At 37.4% G+C, this 13,428-nt stretch overlaps 1 protein-coding gene across 3 annotated transcripts in view; it reads right to left on the minus strand.

Annotated features, from left to right (window-relative positions):
* The window catches only part of AK9 (adenylate kinase 9), a 133,873-nt gene that overhangs the window by 90,538 nt on the left and 29,907 nt on the right, over window positions 1-13,428 (minus strand). For 2 of the 3 annotated variants that reach the window (XM_047860268.1, XM_047860269.1), the window contains 5 exons: window positions 10,846-10,920; window positions 7,912-8,010; window positions 6,069-6,208; window positions 5,808-5,988; window positions 1,544-1,688 (listed from right to left, as the gene is read on the minus strand). In XM_047860268.1, the coding sequence (XP_047716224.1) occupies window positions 1,544-1,688; window positions 5,808-5,988; window positions 6,069-6,208; window positions 7,912-8,010; window positions 10,846-10,920 (640 nt within the window). Of the gene's footprint in view, window positions 1-1,543; window positions 1,689-4,917; window positions 5,040-5,807; window positions 5,989-6,068; window positions 6,209-7,911; window positions 8,011-10,845; window positions 10,921-13,428 lie in introns of those variants that run through there. The other variant, XM_047860270.1, reaches the window with a different exon arrangement.

Here is a 13,428-nt window from a genome sequence, read left to right on the forward strand (position 1 = left end):
TTCCATTTGTTCACTTGTTTCTTTTTTCCTCCTCTGTATTTCATTAAAATGTAACAATCACAAAGACAGGAGTTTCTGTGTCTTGTTAACTGCTGTGGCCCAGTGCCTAAATCATGTCTAATACACAGTGGGTACTCAAGTTGAGTGAGTTAATGAATTCATTTTGTCAAGCCTTAAATAAGTTGAGTAACATGCCATCTTGGTCAATATTTCTCAAGCTTTAGTTTGTGAGTTGTCCATGAATATTTTAAAAACTTTTGGTTTTTCTTTGAAGATAACATACTAAAATTTAAATTCATTCTGAATCATCTGGATGATCTTTTGGATGGCAGGTAATTTAAATACTGGTCTTTTTGCTGTCGTTTTTGCAATCCCCTGGGCACCGTGTTGGACTCTTTTACTTATTTGTAGGCTAATGAGAAAGGAAAGAGGCAGATTCGTTAGGCAAATAACCTGTTTTTTTTTCCTAGCAAAAGTTTAACAGTGCCATGTAGGAAGAGATAATTTCCTTGCTATTTAAATAATTTCAAGCATAGAAAATGACAGAAGCTTTCCAATTTATGTAAAAAGTTTTCCTCATCTGGAGAGTTACAGAACTGTGTTAATTGATCACTAAGGCTTCTTCCAGTTTCACTGTTTAAAAAATTTTTTTTCATATTTATTCATTTATTTTAAGAAATAGAAGAGAGCGCACACAAGCAAGAGAGGGACAGAGAGAGGGGGAGAGAGAATCCCAAGCAGGCTCCATGCTGTCAGCACAGAGCCCAACATAGGCTTGATCCCATAAACTGTGAGATCATGACCTGAGCCAATATCAAGAGTCCAATGGTAAACTGACCGAGCCACCCAGGTGCCTCTTTGTAACTGTTTTGAATTTGAGATTAAAATTCCCCAAATAGAAAAAAATAATTTTTAAAAAAGTTTATTTATTTCTTTTGAGAGAGTGAGAGGGCACGTACACGCACATGAGCGGGGGAGTGGCAGAGAGAGAGGGAGAGAGAGGATCCCAAGCAGGCTCCACACTGTCAGCATGGAACCCGATGTGGGGTTTAATCTCAGAACTGTGAGATCATGACCTAAGCCCAAATCAGAAGTCAGATGCTCAACTGACTGAGCCACCCAGGTGCCCCAGAAAAACTTAATTACCATGGGGGCTGACATACACACCTACATACTAAAGTAGCAGCAGCAGCAACAACAACAACAATGTAAACTCCACAAGAATCAGGCGGAGTGTTGTCACAATTGGTGTAAATGAAGGTATATAAATTCTACTCAGTCTCTGCCCAGCCAGCAAATCCATAATAGTAAATCCAAATTTGGAAGCTCTTTCTGATTCCTTTCCTTAGAAGCCTAGGACTGAAATCTTTTCTCTGTTCATGAATCAGGTTTATGTATATTCGTGTCTTCAACCCATTATTAAGAGGCTGCACCATACAACATGCTAGGGGATCGAGGCGAGCAAACCAGGTCCTAGCCCTCAGGCAGCCAGGCTGAACTGTTGACCTAAGCTTAGAACACGCATTTGAAAGAGATAGTTCACCTTGTCTTTTAGCTTGTAGTTTTGTGAGAAGCTGTTCTTTCACAGCTTTAATCGCTGCTTCGGTGGCCTCAGCGATAGTATCGCTTATTAATGACTGAAGGGCTTTATCAAAACGTGGTTGAACAAGTTCGGCATAGTCAATTACCTGCAAAGAATATTTGAGAAAAGCAACAAAAGCACAAATCACATGAATATTAAACACATTGTTCACTCGTATCTATTTCTAGATCTATACTTACCTATCTCAAACATCTTAATGCTGCTTGAAGTATGTTATTTTCGGAATTCAATGTTTTTGAGTACATGCTTTCATAGAAATTCAGTCATACTTTCCATGTAGTATGATGTATTTATATATGTATGTATTTATATATGTATGTATCATGTAATATATATTCAAGTTACGTATTTTTAAGTCAATTTTTCATGGATAACTTACATACCATAAAAGGCATCCATTTTAAGTATACAGTCTAATGAGCTTTGACAAATATATACACATAACAACTATAATCAATATATGGAACATTTATATCACTCCAGAAAGTTCCCTTATGCTTCTTTATAGTTAGTTCCTGGGTCCTGGACACTACTTTCTGTTTTCTGTCACTATATATTAGTTTTGCCTTTTCTAGAGTTTCATATAAATAGAGCCATTTAGTATGTAATCTTTCTAACCTTTTCTCCTTTATACACTGTTTTTGAGATTCATCAGTGTCATTGCATACATCAGTAATCAGTTCCTTTTTATAGTTAAGCAGTATCACTGAATGAATATGCCGCAGGTTTTTTGTTTTTTTTTTTTATTCATTCATCTATTGATGGACACTTGGGTTTTTCCTGTTTGGGGCTGTTATATAAATAAACTAGCAATGAACATTTGTGAGGAAGTCTTTTTGTGGTCATATGTTTTTATTTCTCTTAGACAAATACCTAGAAGTGGAATTACTGGGTCATATTGTAAATGTGTATATGATTGAAAAAAAATTTTTTTAATGTTTATTTATTTTTGAGAGAGATAGAGAGAGACCGAGTGCAAGCGAGGGAGGGGCAGAGAGAGAGGGAGACACAGAATCCGAAGCAGGCTCCAGGCTCCGAGCTGTCAGCACAGAGCCCGACACGGGGCTCGAACTCACGAACCGTAAGATCATGACCTGAGCCAAAGTCGGACACTCAACTGACTGAGCCATCCAGGCGCCCCAAATGTGTATTTGATTTTACAATAAGCCATTAAACCATTTCCAAAGTGGTTGAACTACTTTACTTTCCTACCAGCAAATGTATACAAATTACAGTTACTCCACATCTTCACCAACACTTGGTTTTGTGAATCTTTTAAATTTTAGCCATTGTAGCAGGTGTGAAGAAGTATCTCATTGTAGTTTAAATTCACATTTCCCTGATCACAATTCATTTTGACCTTCTTTTTTGGGTGCTGTTGGTCAATCACTCGCCTTCTATTTTTAATCATATGTTCAACTTTTGGCCATTTAAAAAACCGGGTAATAATTCTCTATATATTCTGAATATAAGACCATTGTAGAGTAGATAATATACTCTATATATCGGGATGTTAGAAATATATTTCTATATGCCTCTTAAGTTTATTATTTTTTTTTAATTTTTTTTCAACGTTTATTTATTTTTGGGACAGAGAGAGACAGAGCATGAACGGGGGAGGGGCAGAGAGAGAGGGAGACACAGAATCAGAAACAGGCTCCAGGCTCTGAGCCATCAGCCCAGAGCCCGACGCGGGGCTCGAACTCCCGGACTGCGAGATCGTGACCTGGCTGAAGTCGGACGCTTAACCAACTGCGCCACCCAGGCGCCCCTATGCCTCTTAAGTTTAAATAATACTTCCACACTTCTAGATTCCATTTTACTTTTCCTTCAATATGCTTATATTACTTTATTCCAGGCCAATAAATATACATCTTCACTGTCATTTTTAATGGATGCATGGTATTAGATATTAAATGAACATATTATGCCTTATTTAACTAAAATGCTAATAATATATATTTAGGTATACATGTTTTTACTATTATAATAGTAACTAGGCTATGATGAACACAGTTATGTATCTATCTTTGATCAGTTTCTTTACCAAAAATTTATAAAATAGGATTGGCAGTTCAAAGGATATGCAAAGGACTTTAGGCTCTTACATATTTCTAATTGCCATCCCTAATGGTTATGCTCTTACAAGCATTATATGAAAATGTACTTCTCCACATCCTAGCCACACATCAATATTGGGTATTAACAGTGATCTTTCAACTCCAACAGTGAGATTGACAGATCTCTGGGGTTTTTTGGCATCTCTCTGGTTATCAGGGAGGTGATAACCATTTTCTCATGATTAATGGTTATGCTGTTGTATCTATTATTTTGGGAATTGTTTGTTTGCTACTTTTTTCCATTAGAGCTTCATCTGCACTTTGGTTTGTAAGAGCTCTTTATATTTTAAACTTATAATTCCTTTGTCTGACACATACTTTAATATAATGTTTGTGGTTTGTAAACAAACCATATGTGGTAATGATAAACCACAGAGTGGTAGAAAATATTCATAATGCTTATTATCTAAAAAGAAATTGCATATAGACAATTTAAGGAACTCCTACCAATAATATGTAAAAAAAAAATTTTTTCAAATGCCCAATAGGCTTGAGCAAACATTTCAAAAAGAGAATATTTGAATGGCCAATAAACAAAGAAAAAAATGTCTAACCTCATTCATTTCAGGGAAATGCAAATTAAAACCACAGGGAGATACACCTATTAGAATGGCTTAAATTAAAAAGACTGACCATAACGAAAGTTGGAAGGAATGTGGAATAACAGAATTCTCACACACTGCTGATCAAGTTGTAAATGGATAGAATTCATTTGGAAAAGTTTGGCGTTCTCTACACAAGTTGCATACTCAATGTCCCAGGAATCTTACTACTAGATATATCTCCAAAACATATAAAGATACCATGTGTGCACCATAAGACATGTACAAGAATGTTTATAGCAATATTATTCATAACACTCAAACTGTAATCAATCCAAATTTTATCAACACTCAAGTGGATAAATAACTTATAATATAATACAATCAATATAATGCAATAAAAAATACATAGATCGAGGCTATATGCAGTAACATGTATAAACAACACGCATAAATATCATAATCATAATGTTAAGTGAAAAAAGCCAGGCACAAAGAACATAAATTGTCTAAGTCTAGAAAGTTAAAAAAAAAAACATGCAAACTAATCTATGGCATTGGATGTACACTTCCAAGGTAAAACCATAAGAGAAAAGAATAGGAGTGAATACCATCAAGTTCGGGGCAGAACTTACCTTTGTGGAAGGAATAAGAGGATCAACATTGGGAAGAGGCATGAGGGGGTTTTCAGGGTGCTGGCAACTCCATATTTGTCCTGGGTGGTGGTTATATGGGTTTTTTTTTTTTGGTGATAATTCACTGAGCTTCACTTTTCTGTTTGTTTGTCATATGTTAGAGTTAAAAAGTTAAAGCAAATAGAAAATGTCACCCCTGGGTTCAAAGGAATAGCACTTGAAATAAATCCAAACTCCTTCTTCTCAGGGCTGCAGTGTTCTGTCTGACTACATCTTCGGCCCTCATCATCTTCTGCCTTCCCCCTTGTGTTCTCTACTCCAGCACACTGCCCTTCGCAGAACTGCTGTCCATTCTAACCCCTCACCGAATCCTTGGGTTCTGCTTCAAATTATACCCTCCATCTGCCTACACCTTACCACCTCTACTGCTATCACTCTGGTCTAAACTACACATAATTTCTCTTCACTTTACTGAGGGTGGAGAACAAGATCTCTGGGGAGAGAGGCCAAGGAATGGACAGGCCAGGGTGTCTGTCACCACAGAGGGTCATCTTGGCAGATACTAAGGATGATGGCAGGAGTGACTGTATGGAGAGAGGGATGGTGAGCTAGGACTGTGACCCAGGAAACAGGAGATGAATGAAACCAAAACAGGTAATGGGTGGCACAGTCCACGTGACATAGCAGTCAAATCTGGGGGCTTTGGGGAAGCAGGGAAAGGCTGTGGACTCGGAAAGCAATAAGCAGCAAGGGGGAGGCTTTCCCCACACCAAACCCAGTGAAACAATTACCCAATTGACGGTGTGAAATAAAGAACACTAAATATAAATCTTGTGAATCCGAAAGTCCTACAAATTAGAGTCAAGTATAGGTAGGTAGATAGCTAGCTAGCTGAATGAGTACTTACCTTTCCTTTGTAATTTTCTGCAAGCAAATTGCTAAGTGTTGTTTTCCCTGAAGACTGAGGTCCAAATATGAATACTTTAAATGGTGGTGCCGGCATAGGCGGAAGAAGATAGGGACGTGGGTTCAATAAAAATTTTTTTAATGCTTCTTCTGATGAAAGACAGTACATTTTACCTAGAAAACTTAAAATATGCCATAATCATAAACAACTGAAAAGAGGTACGGACAAGTTTTAAATTTAAGTTGTGAAAATCTTACTTACCTCACGGAAAAGTCTGGTAGTCCTGGATAAATGTTACCTTCTTTTAAAGTCACAGGACATGTACGTCCCCATCTGCTTCTCTGCCATCTATACCTTGGTGCGATAAGTTTATAAGATGCAAGAGTACGGAACAGCTCATCCTGTTAATCACAAATACCGCACTAAAAATGTGGGCATCATTTTGCTAAAATTAACAGTATGAAGTATTTAATTTTTTAGTTGGTAGTGCTTTGCTATTTAAGAAAGAATTTATTAAGAAAATTTTGGCTTTTTTCTTAATTGCAAACATTCTGTACTTGTCCAAAATGTAATAAGACAAATAGTTGTCATTTCTATTATGACCCTGGTTTAAATTTTATCGAGCATTTTGTGCTATAAAGTAGAAAGACTATAATGTAGATAGAATGTTTTTTATGATCTTCTTGTATTACCTGATTTGAAAAAATTCTTACTGAAAAGGTTTGAAAATGCACCAGATTCTTAGTTTAACTAAATTTTTAAATAGTAACATGTTATATACAGGTTGCTTTTTTTTTTCTTTTTTTGCATTTATTTAGCCCTTTTGTTTTTAAAATAAAAAGTCCCCCTCAGTATTCCTCTGTTGGTGCCCTCCAGAGAAGTTAGGTCCACTTCTCCACAGACTGCAGATTGCTGAGGGGTTCACTGTCCTCATGCTACCTTAGCAGGGGACGAAAGAGCCGGGGAGAGAGAGCATGGTGAGCAACTGGCGGGGGGAAAAGGATCCAGGTATGCTCTCTCCAACCTTCAGATGTAGATCTCACACATATCTGCTGGCTCCAGAGTTGACTGTGGAGGACAGGTGAGAATGGGGTCTCACCTGGACCTCTGTAGCATCAGAGAGTAAAGAGGCATGCACACTGCGGGGGATGCTGCATGAATGTTGGAAACCGAAGGTTGAAAGAAGTAGCTAACTGTTAAGGAGACTGTCGTTGCTTAGAGGAGTTGCATGAGACGGAAAACCTAATCAGTGGGCCACATTAGGCTACCACCCTTCTCGATGGAGTCTACAGACAACGAACCAGGGACTGAAACGTATCTAGTTAAGCCAGGAGGTGGCCACTCTTTCCTTATCATCTCTACTTCCTGTCCAAACTTGGGAAAAGTATTTGAAAAGCAGACGCTGAGCATTCTCTCCAGGAAAGGGTGTTTGAATGGCAGACCACGCTCCTCTCTCAACCACTGTCACATCCATAATACAACAGTGTCAGGAACACAGTAGTTATTTGAAAAAAGGGTTCAATGATTTGAAGGAATAAATGAGTGTTTATAGAGCTGAGGGCTTTTATGATGTCTCTGCTTTCTTTGGTGTTGCAAGATTTTTAAAATGAACTTGAGTTTCTTTCTCATTATTCTTGTGGTTGTTTTGATTTTATTGTCTTTGTTTCAAGACTTTTGTGTTTACTTTTTTATTTATTTTAAAAAATATTTTAACATTAATTCATTTTTGAGAGACAGAGAGAGAGAGTGTGAGTGGGGGAGGGGCAGAGACAGAGGGAGACACAGAATCCGAAGCAGGCTCCAGGCTCTGAGCTGTCAGCACAGAACCCAATGCAGGTCTCAAACCCAGGAACTGTGAGATCATGCGACCTGAGCTGAAGTCGGACACTTAACTGACTGAACCACCCAGAACCCCCATCAAGAGTTTTGTTGTGTTTAGTGATTATTAGAATTTGTGTTAATTATTACAGCTTCTTCCTAAAAATCAAACCCATTCTTGTGAAAGGTATCCTGAAATTCCTTTTATACCTTGAAAGAATACATTAAATTAAGGCCACAACATATAGTGAAAAGATAGACTTTCAAACAGTTAAAAAAAACTTACATTGTCCATTATGTCATTAATTTCTTCTTCTGCACTCTGAAGTTTAGTTAAAACAGCTGCTCTTTTTAGGTTCAGATATTTAAGTCGGTCCATAACTGTCTAAATTTGTTAAAGAACAAATATTTAAATACATTGGCATTTGAACATCTCAAATACTCTGTAACAGTGATGAGCTTATGAGTAGAATACTTCCTTGCCTCCACCTTCTGATGGTTTGCTGGCAATGTTTGGTGTTCCTCCAGTCTCTGCCTTTGATGTCACATAGCTATCTTCTGCCTGTGTGTCGAGTCTCTTCTCTTACAAGGATACCAGCATATTGGGTTATGACCCACTCTAACTCAGTATGAACTCATCTGGACTTGATTACATCTGAAAAGATCCTGTTTCCAAATAAGGTTACATTCACAGGTATTGGAAGTTAGGACCTCAACATATCTTTTGGGGGTACACAATTCAATCCATAACAGTTTGCCCTCTGGTCCCCAAATATTCATGTCCTTAGAGATCTAGTTCTGTGGGAACTCTTCAGAAAGAGGGAATACAGCCATGTCAAGATGGAAGCAGATCTTAGAGTTCGCTGCCATGATCCAAGAGATGCCTGGGACCACCAGAAGCTGGAAAAGGCAATGTTGGATCATCCCCTAGAGGCTTTGGAGGGAGCAAGGCCTGGCCAACACCTTGATTTTTTTTATTTCTAACCTCTAGAACTGTAAGAAAATAAAATTTTTGTCACTTTAAGCCACCTAATTTGCTACAGCAGAATTAGAAACTAACAGGGACATTATGCAGAACAACATGAAACGTAGACTCTGAGATGAGAGATGGTGGACTGACAAAGTCCTGATGGTCAATGGTAATCTGTGGTGGATTGTGTTATTTGTTCATAATTTACCCTTCTCTCCCTTCCCTTTTTAATTCCCTAGTTCACCGTGGGTAGAATACACTTCCCTATCCCACTGATACTGAGCTTCTCCGTGTAACTTGTTTTGGCCAATGGAATAGGCAGGAAGACCAGGGTGCCAATGACAATTGAAGCCTTAACAGGCTTAGGAAGTTTCAACCAAGGCCTATTGGAGCTTCTGCCCTCTACCTTGAGAAAAGTGTCCTGGTTTGTAAAATCCAAATTCTGGATATGTTTTGAAGGGAAAGCCTGCTTGGGTGTGGGATGTGAAAAAAAAAAGAGAAGAGCAGATTGATTAGAAGAGCAGAGTGGATTAGATGCTTACTGAGAGGGGAAACCTGTGACAGGAGTGTATCTGGGGCAGGTGGTGGTGATGGTGGATCTGGGGATTTTTGTTAAATCTGAGATAACTACTAGACAGCCAATTGGATACACCGAGTAGCAGCTGATTATATAGGCATGGAATTCAGGGGAAAGGTCTGGGATAGTAACAGCACTTAGTAGGGCAGACAGAAGAGTGCAGAAGGAGCAAGGTCAGGGATTCTCCAGCTCTACAGATGAGAGAGTGTAGAATGTTCAGTGAAGTAGAATGGACTATACAGTGTGGAGTATATTCTTTATTTAAAAAAAAAGCTTCAGGGTATTGAGGAGGGCACCTTTTGGGATGAGCACTGGGTGTTGTATGGAACCAATTTGTTAATAAATTTCATAAAAAAAAAATAAAATAAATAAAAAAATAAAAAAATAAAAAAAAGCTTCATTGAGATACATTCCACATAAGTATAATTTATCCATTTAAAGTATAGCATGGCTAAAATTAAATGGTTTTTAGTATATTTAGATTTGTGCACTCATCACCACAATTAATCCTAGAACATTTTAATCACCCCAAAAAGAAATGCTTTATCCATTAGTAATCACTTCACATTCATCCCGAGATCTCTCCCATTGTGGCAACCCTCACCCCAAGCAACTGCTGATCTATTTTCTATTTTGATCGATCAGCCTATTTTGGATATTTTATATAAAAGGAATCATACAGGACCTTTTGTAACTTTTATTTTACCGAGTAGGTGTTCAAGATTCATCCATGTGGTAGCATGTATCAAAACTCCATTCTGTTTTATTGCCAAATAATATTCCACTGTATAGGTACACCACATTTTATTTGTCCATTCATCAATATGTGGACATTTGGCTTGTTTCAACATTTTGGCTATTGTGATTAGTGCTGCTATGAACCTTCATGGACAAGTTTTTGTTTGAACACCTGTTTTCAACTATTTTGGCTATAGATACCAAGGGGTTGATTGCTGAGTCATGTGGTAATTCCATGGTTAGCTTATTGAGGAACTACCAAACTATTTTCCAAAGTGGCCACACCATTTTCCAATCCCACCAGCAATATATGAAGGTTCCAACTTTTCCACATCGTCACCAACACTTACTACTTTGTTGTTTTTTTTTAAATGTTAGTCATTTTAGTGATGTGAAGTGGTATCTCATTATGGTTTTGGTTTGCATTTCCCTAATGGCTCCTGTTAAGCATCTTATCATGTGCTTATTGGCAGTTATTTGAGACACTTTTTGTCACACAGAGATTAAAAAAAATTTTTTTTAACATTTATTTATTTTTGAGACAGAGAGAGACACAGCATGAGCAGGGGAGGGTCAGAGAGAGAGGGAGACACAGAATTCGAAACAGGCTCCAGGCTCTGAGCTGTCAGCCCAGAGCCCGATGCGGGGCTCGAACTCACAGACTGCGAGATCATGACCTGAACTGAAGTCGGACGCCCAACTGACTGAGCCACCCAGGCGCCCCGTCACACAGAGATTTTAAATTCAAATGTACTTTTGATTTAAATATGGATAGATGAATAGATATAACATCAAATTTTTAAGTGTCAAAAGGAATTTTTCAAACAGACTAAAATGTAAATATATTTTTGATATTTATGAAGATAAGTACAATCCAGTCAGTAACTTTTTGATTTTCCAAACTGTGGGATATTCTTACTAAACATCGCACTTACCATGAAGAGCTCCTCTGGGGGCTTATTTCCATCGAGCTCAATGAGATACTGGGAATTGTGTTCAGCCATTACTTCCTGCGAAAAATAGAAAAGATCCCTTATAAGCCAGATCCCTGGCAAAACTGAATACAAGATCAGAATCTTAGTATACTATGAATAAATCTTTAAAGCTAAATTGTTTGCTTTATGCATGATATAATGTGTATTATTTTAAGTGCTCTTTTGTGAAAGCCTAAACCGATCTTCTTACCATGAATTTTATTTTCTTTCTGGTTTTTTTTTTCCAGTTTTTCTTTCCACCAAAGTTTTAGAGTCCTTCCAAATAGAAAATGTTTGGGGGCGTCTATCTCTCTGCATATATACATAAAATAATTTCTGCCAAACTGATAATTGTAAATGACATTGGTTTGTTCTACTTTTTATTCCCCTGGCTATGGGTGAGGTCAGTATTCAGATATCCATCTCTGAACACTGTCTAACCATAACATCTGGGCATTTTTCTATTAGATTGTTTCTTTAACATTCATGGGAAGTCTTTAACCCATATCGATTACAAATATTTTACCTTTATTTAAAAAAAAATTTTTTTTAATGTTTATTATTGAGAGACAGAGACACAGCACGAACATGGGAGGGGCAGAGAGAGAGGGAGGCACAGAATCCGAAGCAGGCTCCAGGCTCTGAGCTGTTAGCACAAAGCCCGACGCAGGGCTTGAACTCACTGCGAGATCATGACCTGAGCCGAAGTAGGATGCTCAACCTACTGAGCTACTCAGGCGCCCCTCAAATATTTTACCTTTAAAGGTAAAAAAGATTCATCTCTTAACTTTGCTTATGGAATCTTCTATAAAATAAAATATTTTTATAATAAAATATATCTGTTTTCATTGTTTCTGGATCTCTTGCTTAAATTAGATTTTCTCTATCTCAAGATTATATTAATGTTCTTCTCAATTTTCTTCCATTATTTTTTGTTTTTAATATTAAAATCTAAAATCTGCCGGATTTTATGTTTGTACATTGGCAATGATGAACTCTATTTGAGCCCTGCATTTCCAGGAAGTAGGGATGATTGAGAGGTAGGACCCATCTCTATCCTTCCTCAAGGACTCAGATAAGATCTGTCGTCATCCTTCTCCATCATTTCCTAAGACTCGAGGATATCCCCTTTGCTTACCTGCCTTCATCCATAAAACCCCAGGTCTCCCTTTCTTTTCCTTGATGAGAAGGTTCTCATTAATGAATGTTCTCCTCATTGCAATAATCTGAACAAATCATCTCCTTAATTGTGCAGGCATTTTGTTTTTCACAATATTATGTGAGGTTGGGTTCTAAGCCCTTCTTCTTCTTTTAGACAGCACATTATGCCAATATTATTTATTTAAACATAAATAGCCATGTTCTGAACAAGGAAGTACATAATGCTTTTCTGGATTTCAGATTCTTTTCTTAAGCAGGATTATTAAGAGTGGACTTACTAAGCCAAAGTATAAGACTAAAGATGCATGTACCACATCAGACCAGGAGTCAGGTTGGGATTCAAAGACAGGCAAGAATGAGGACTTGGCCTTGGTGAAGCAAGATATAAACCAGAAAATGATGCTCCCACTTGCTTTCCTCATGTCTTTTGGAGGAGCACTGAATTTTGGTGATCTTGGCCTCCAAAGTGAATTGACACCTGAGCCAGGTCAGAGGAGACTAGAATTGCAGGCTCCTACCTTTTATGGCTTTCCCCACTTTCCTCTACACACACCGGGACACTGGAATTACCATAAAAGGCAATTATTTTACTATTCAGCAAGTGTCATGTTGGCTTAAAGTCTAGTTTTGGTTTCCAGGATGGAAGACCTGGTCCTTATCCTTAAAAAGACTATCTCATGCCCATGAATGTAGTTTTCTAATTTTCTGAATCTGATTTTAATTATGCTTTATTTCACACCCAATGCCAGCCACTTAAGGAGTCTGCAGGATATTTCTGTTGAAGGAAGAAAGAACATGATAGATAGACATGCAAATTACTCTTAAGAAGCAAAATTTAAAGGCCAGGGATAGAAAAGGAGGTAGGGAGGAATAAGTCATACATAAGAAAACAATTAAATTTGGCTCCTCTTTTGGGGTGGACAATGAAAATGAAAACGATCCACTCATTTGCCTTTAAACACATATAAACTTCATAAAAAAGCATGAAATAGATTCTTTTAGTTTCTCTATCAGATGGGAAGAGGCAATGTGAGTCCTATTTTTTTATTTGTCTTTGTACCCTGTTGCTCAGCATGGTGTGTGGCCAAATACCCAAATCTGATGTTTGTTGAATATCTCCAACACAAATTTGGCAGAATCTATCCCGGACTTTAGACCATAATCAAATATGCTTTTCACAAATTGTAACTTTAGTAATCACATTTTAAAAATGCTAATTATTTTAATTAAAACTGTCTTATTCTAATATGTAATGGCCTTAATCATGTTTATATGTAATCAGCTTTGAATGAGATAACCATAGAAACCAATCTGGGGATAATTTTTTAGATTGCAATTTAAATAAACGAACAGTTTCTTTTAAAATGTACAGCTGTTTTGATA

This window comes from Prionailurus viverrinus, chromosome B2 (assembly GCF_022837055.1).
Source record: "Prionailurus viverrinus isolate Anna chromosome B2, UM_Priviv_1.0, whole genome shotgun sequence".
Lineage (NCBI taxonomy): Eukaryota > Metazoa > Chordata > Mammalia > Carnivora > Felidae > Prionailurus > Prionailurus viverrinus.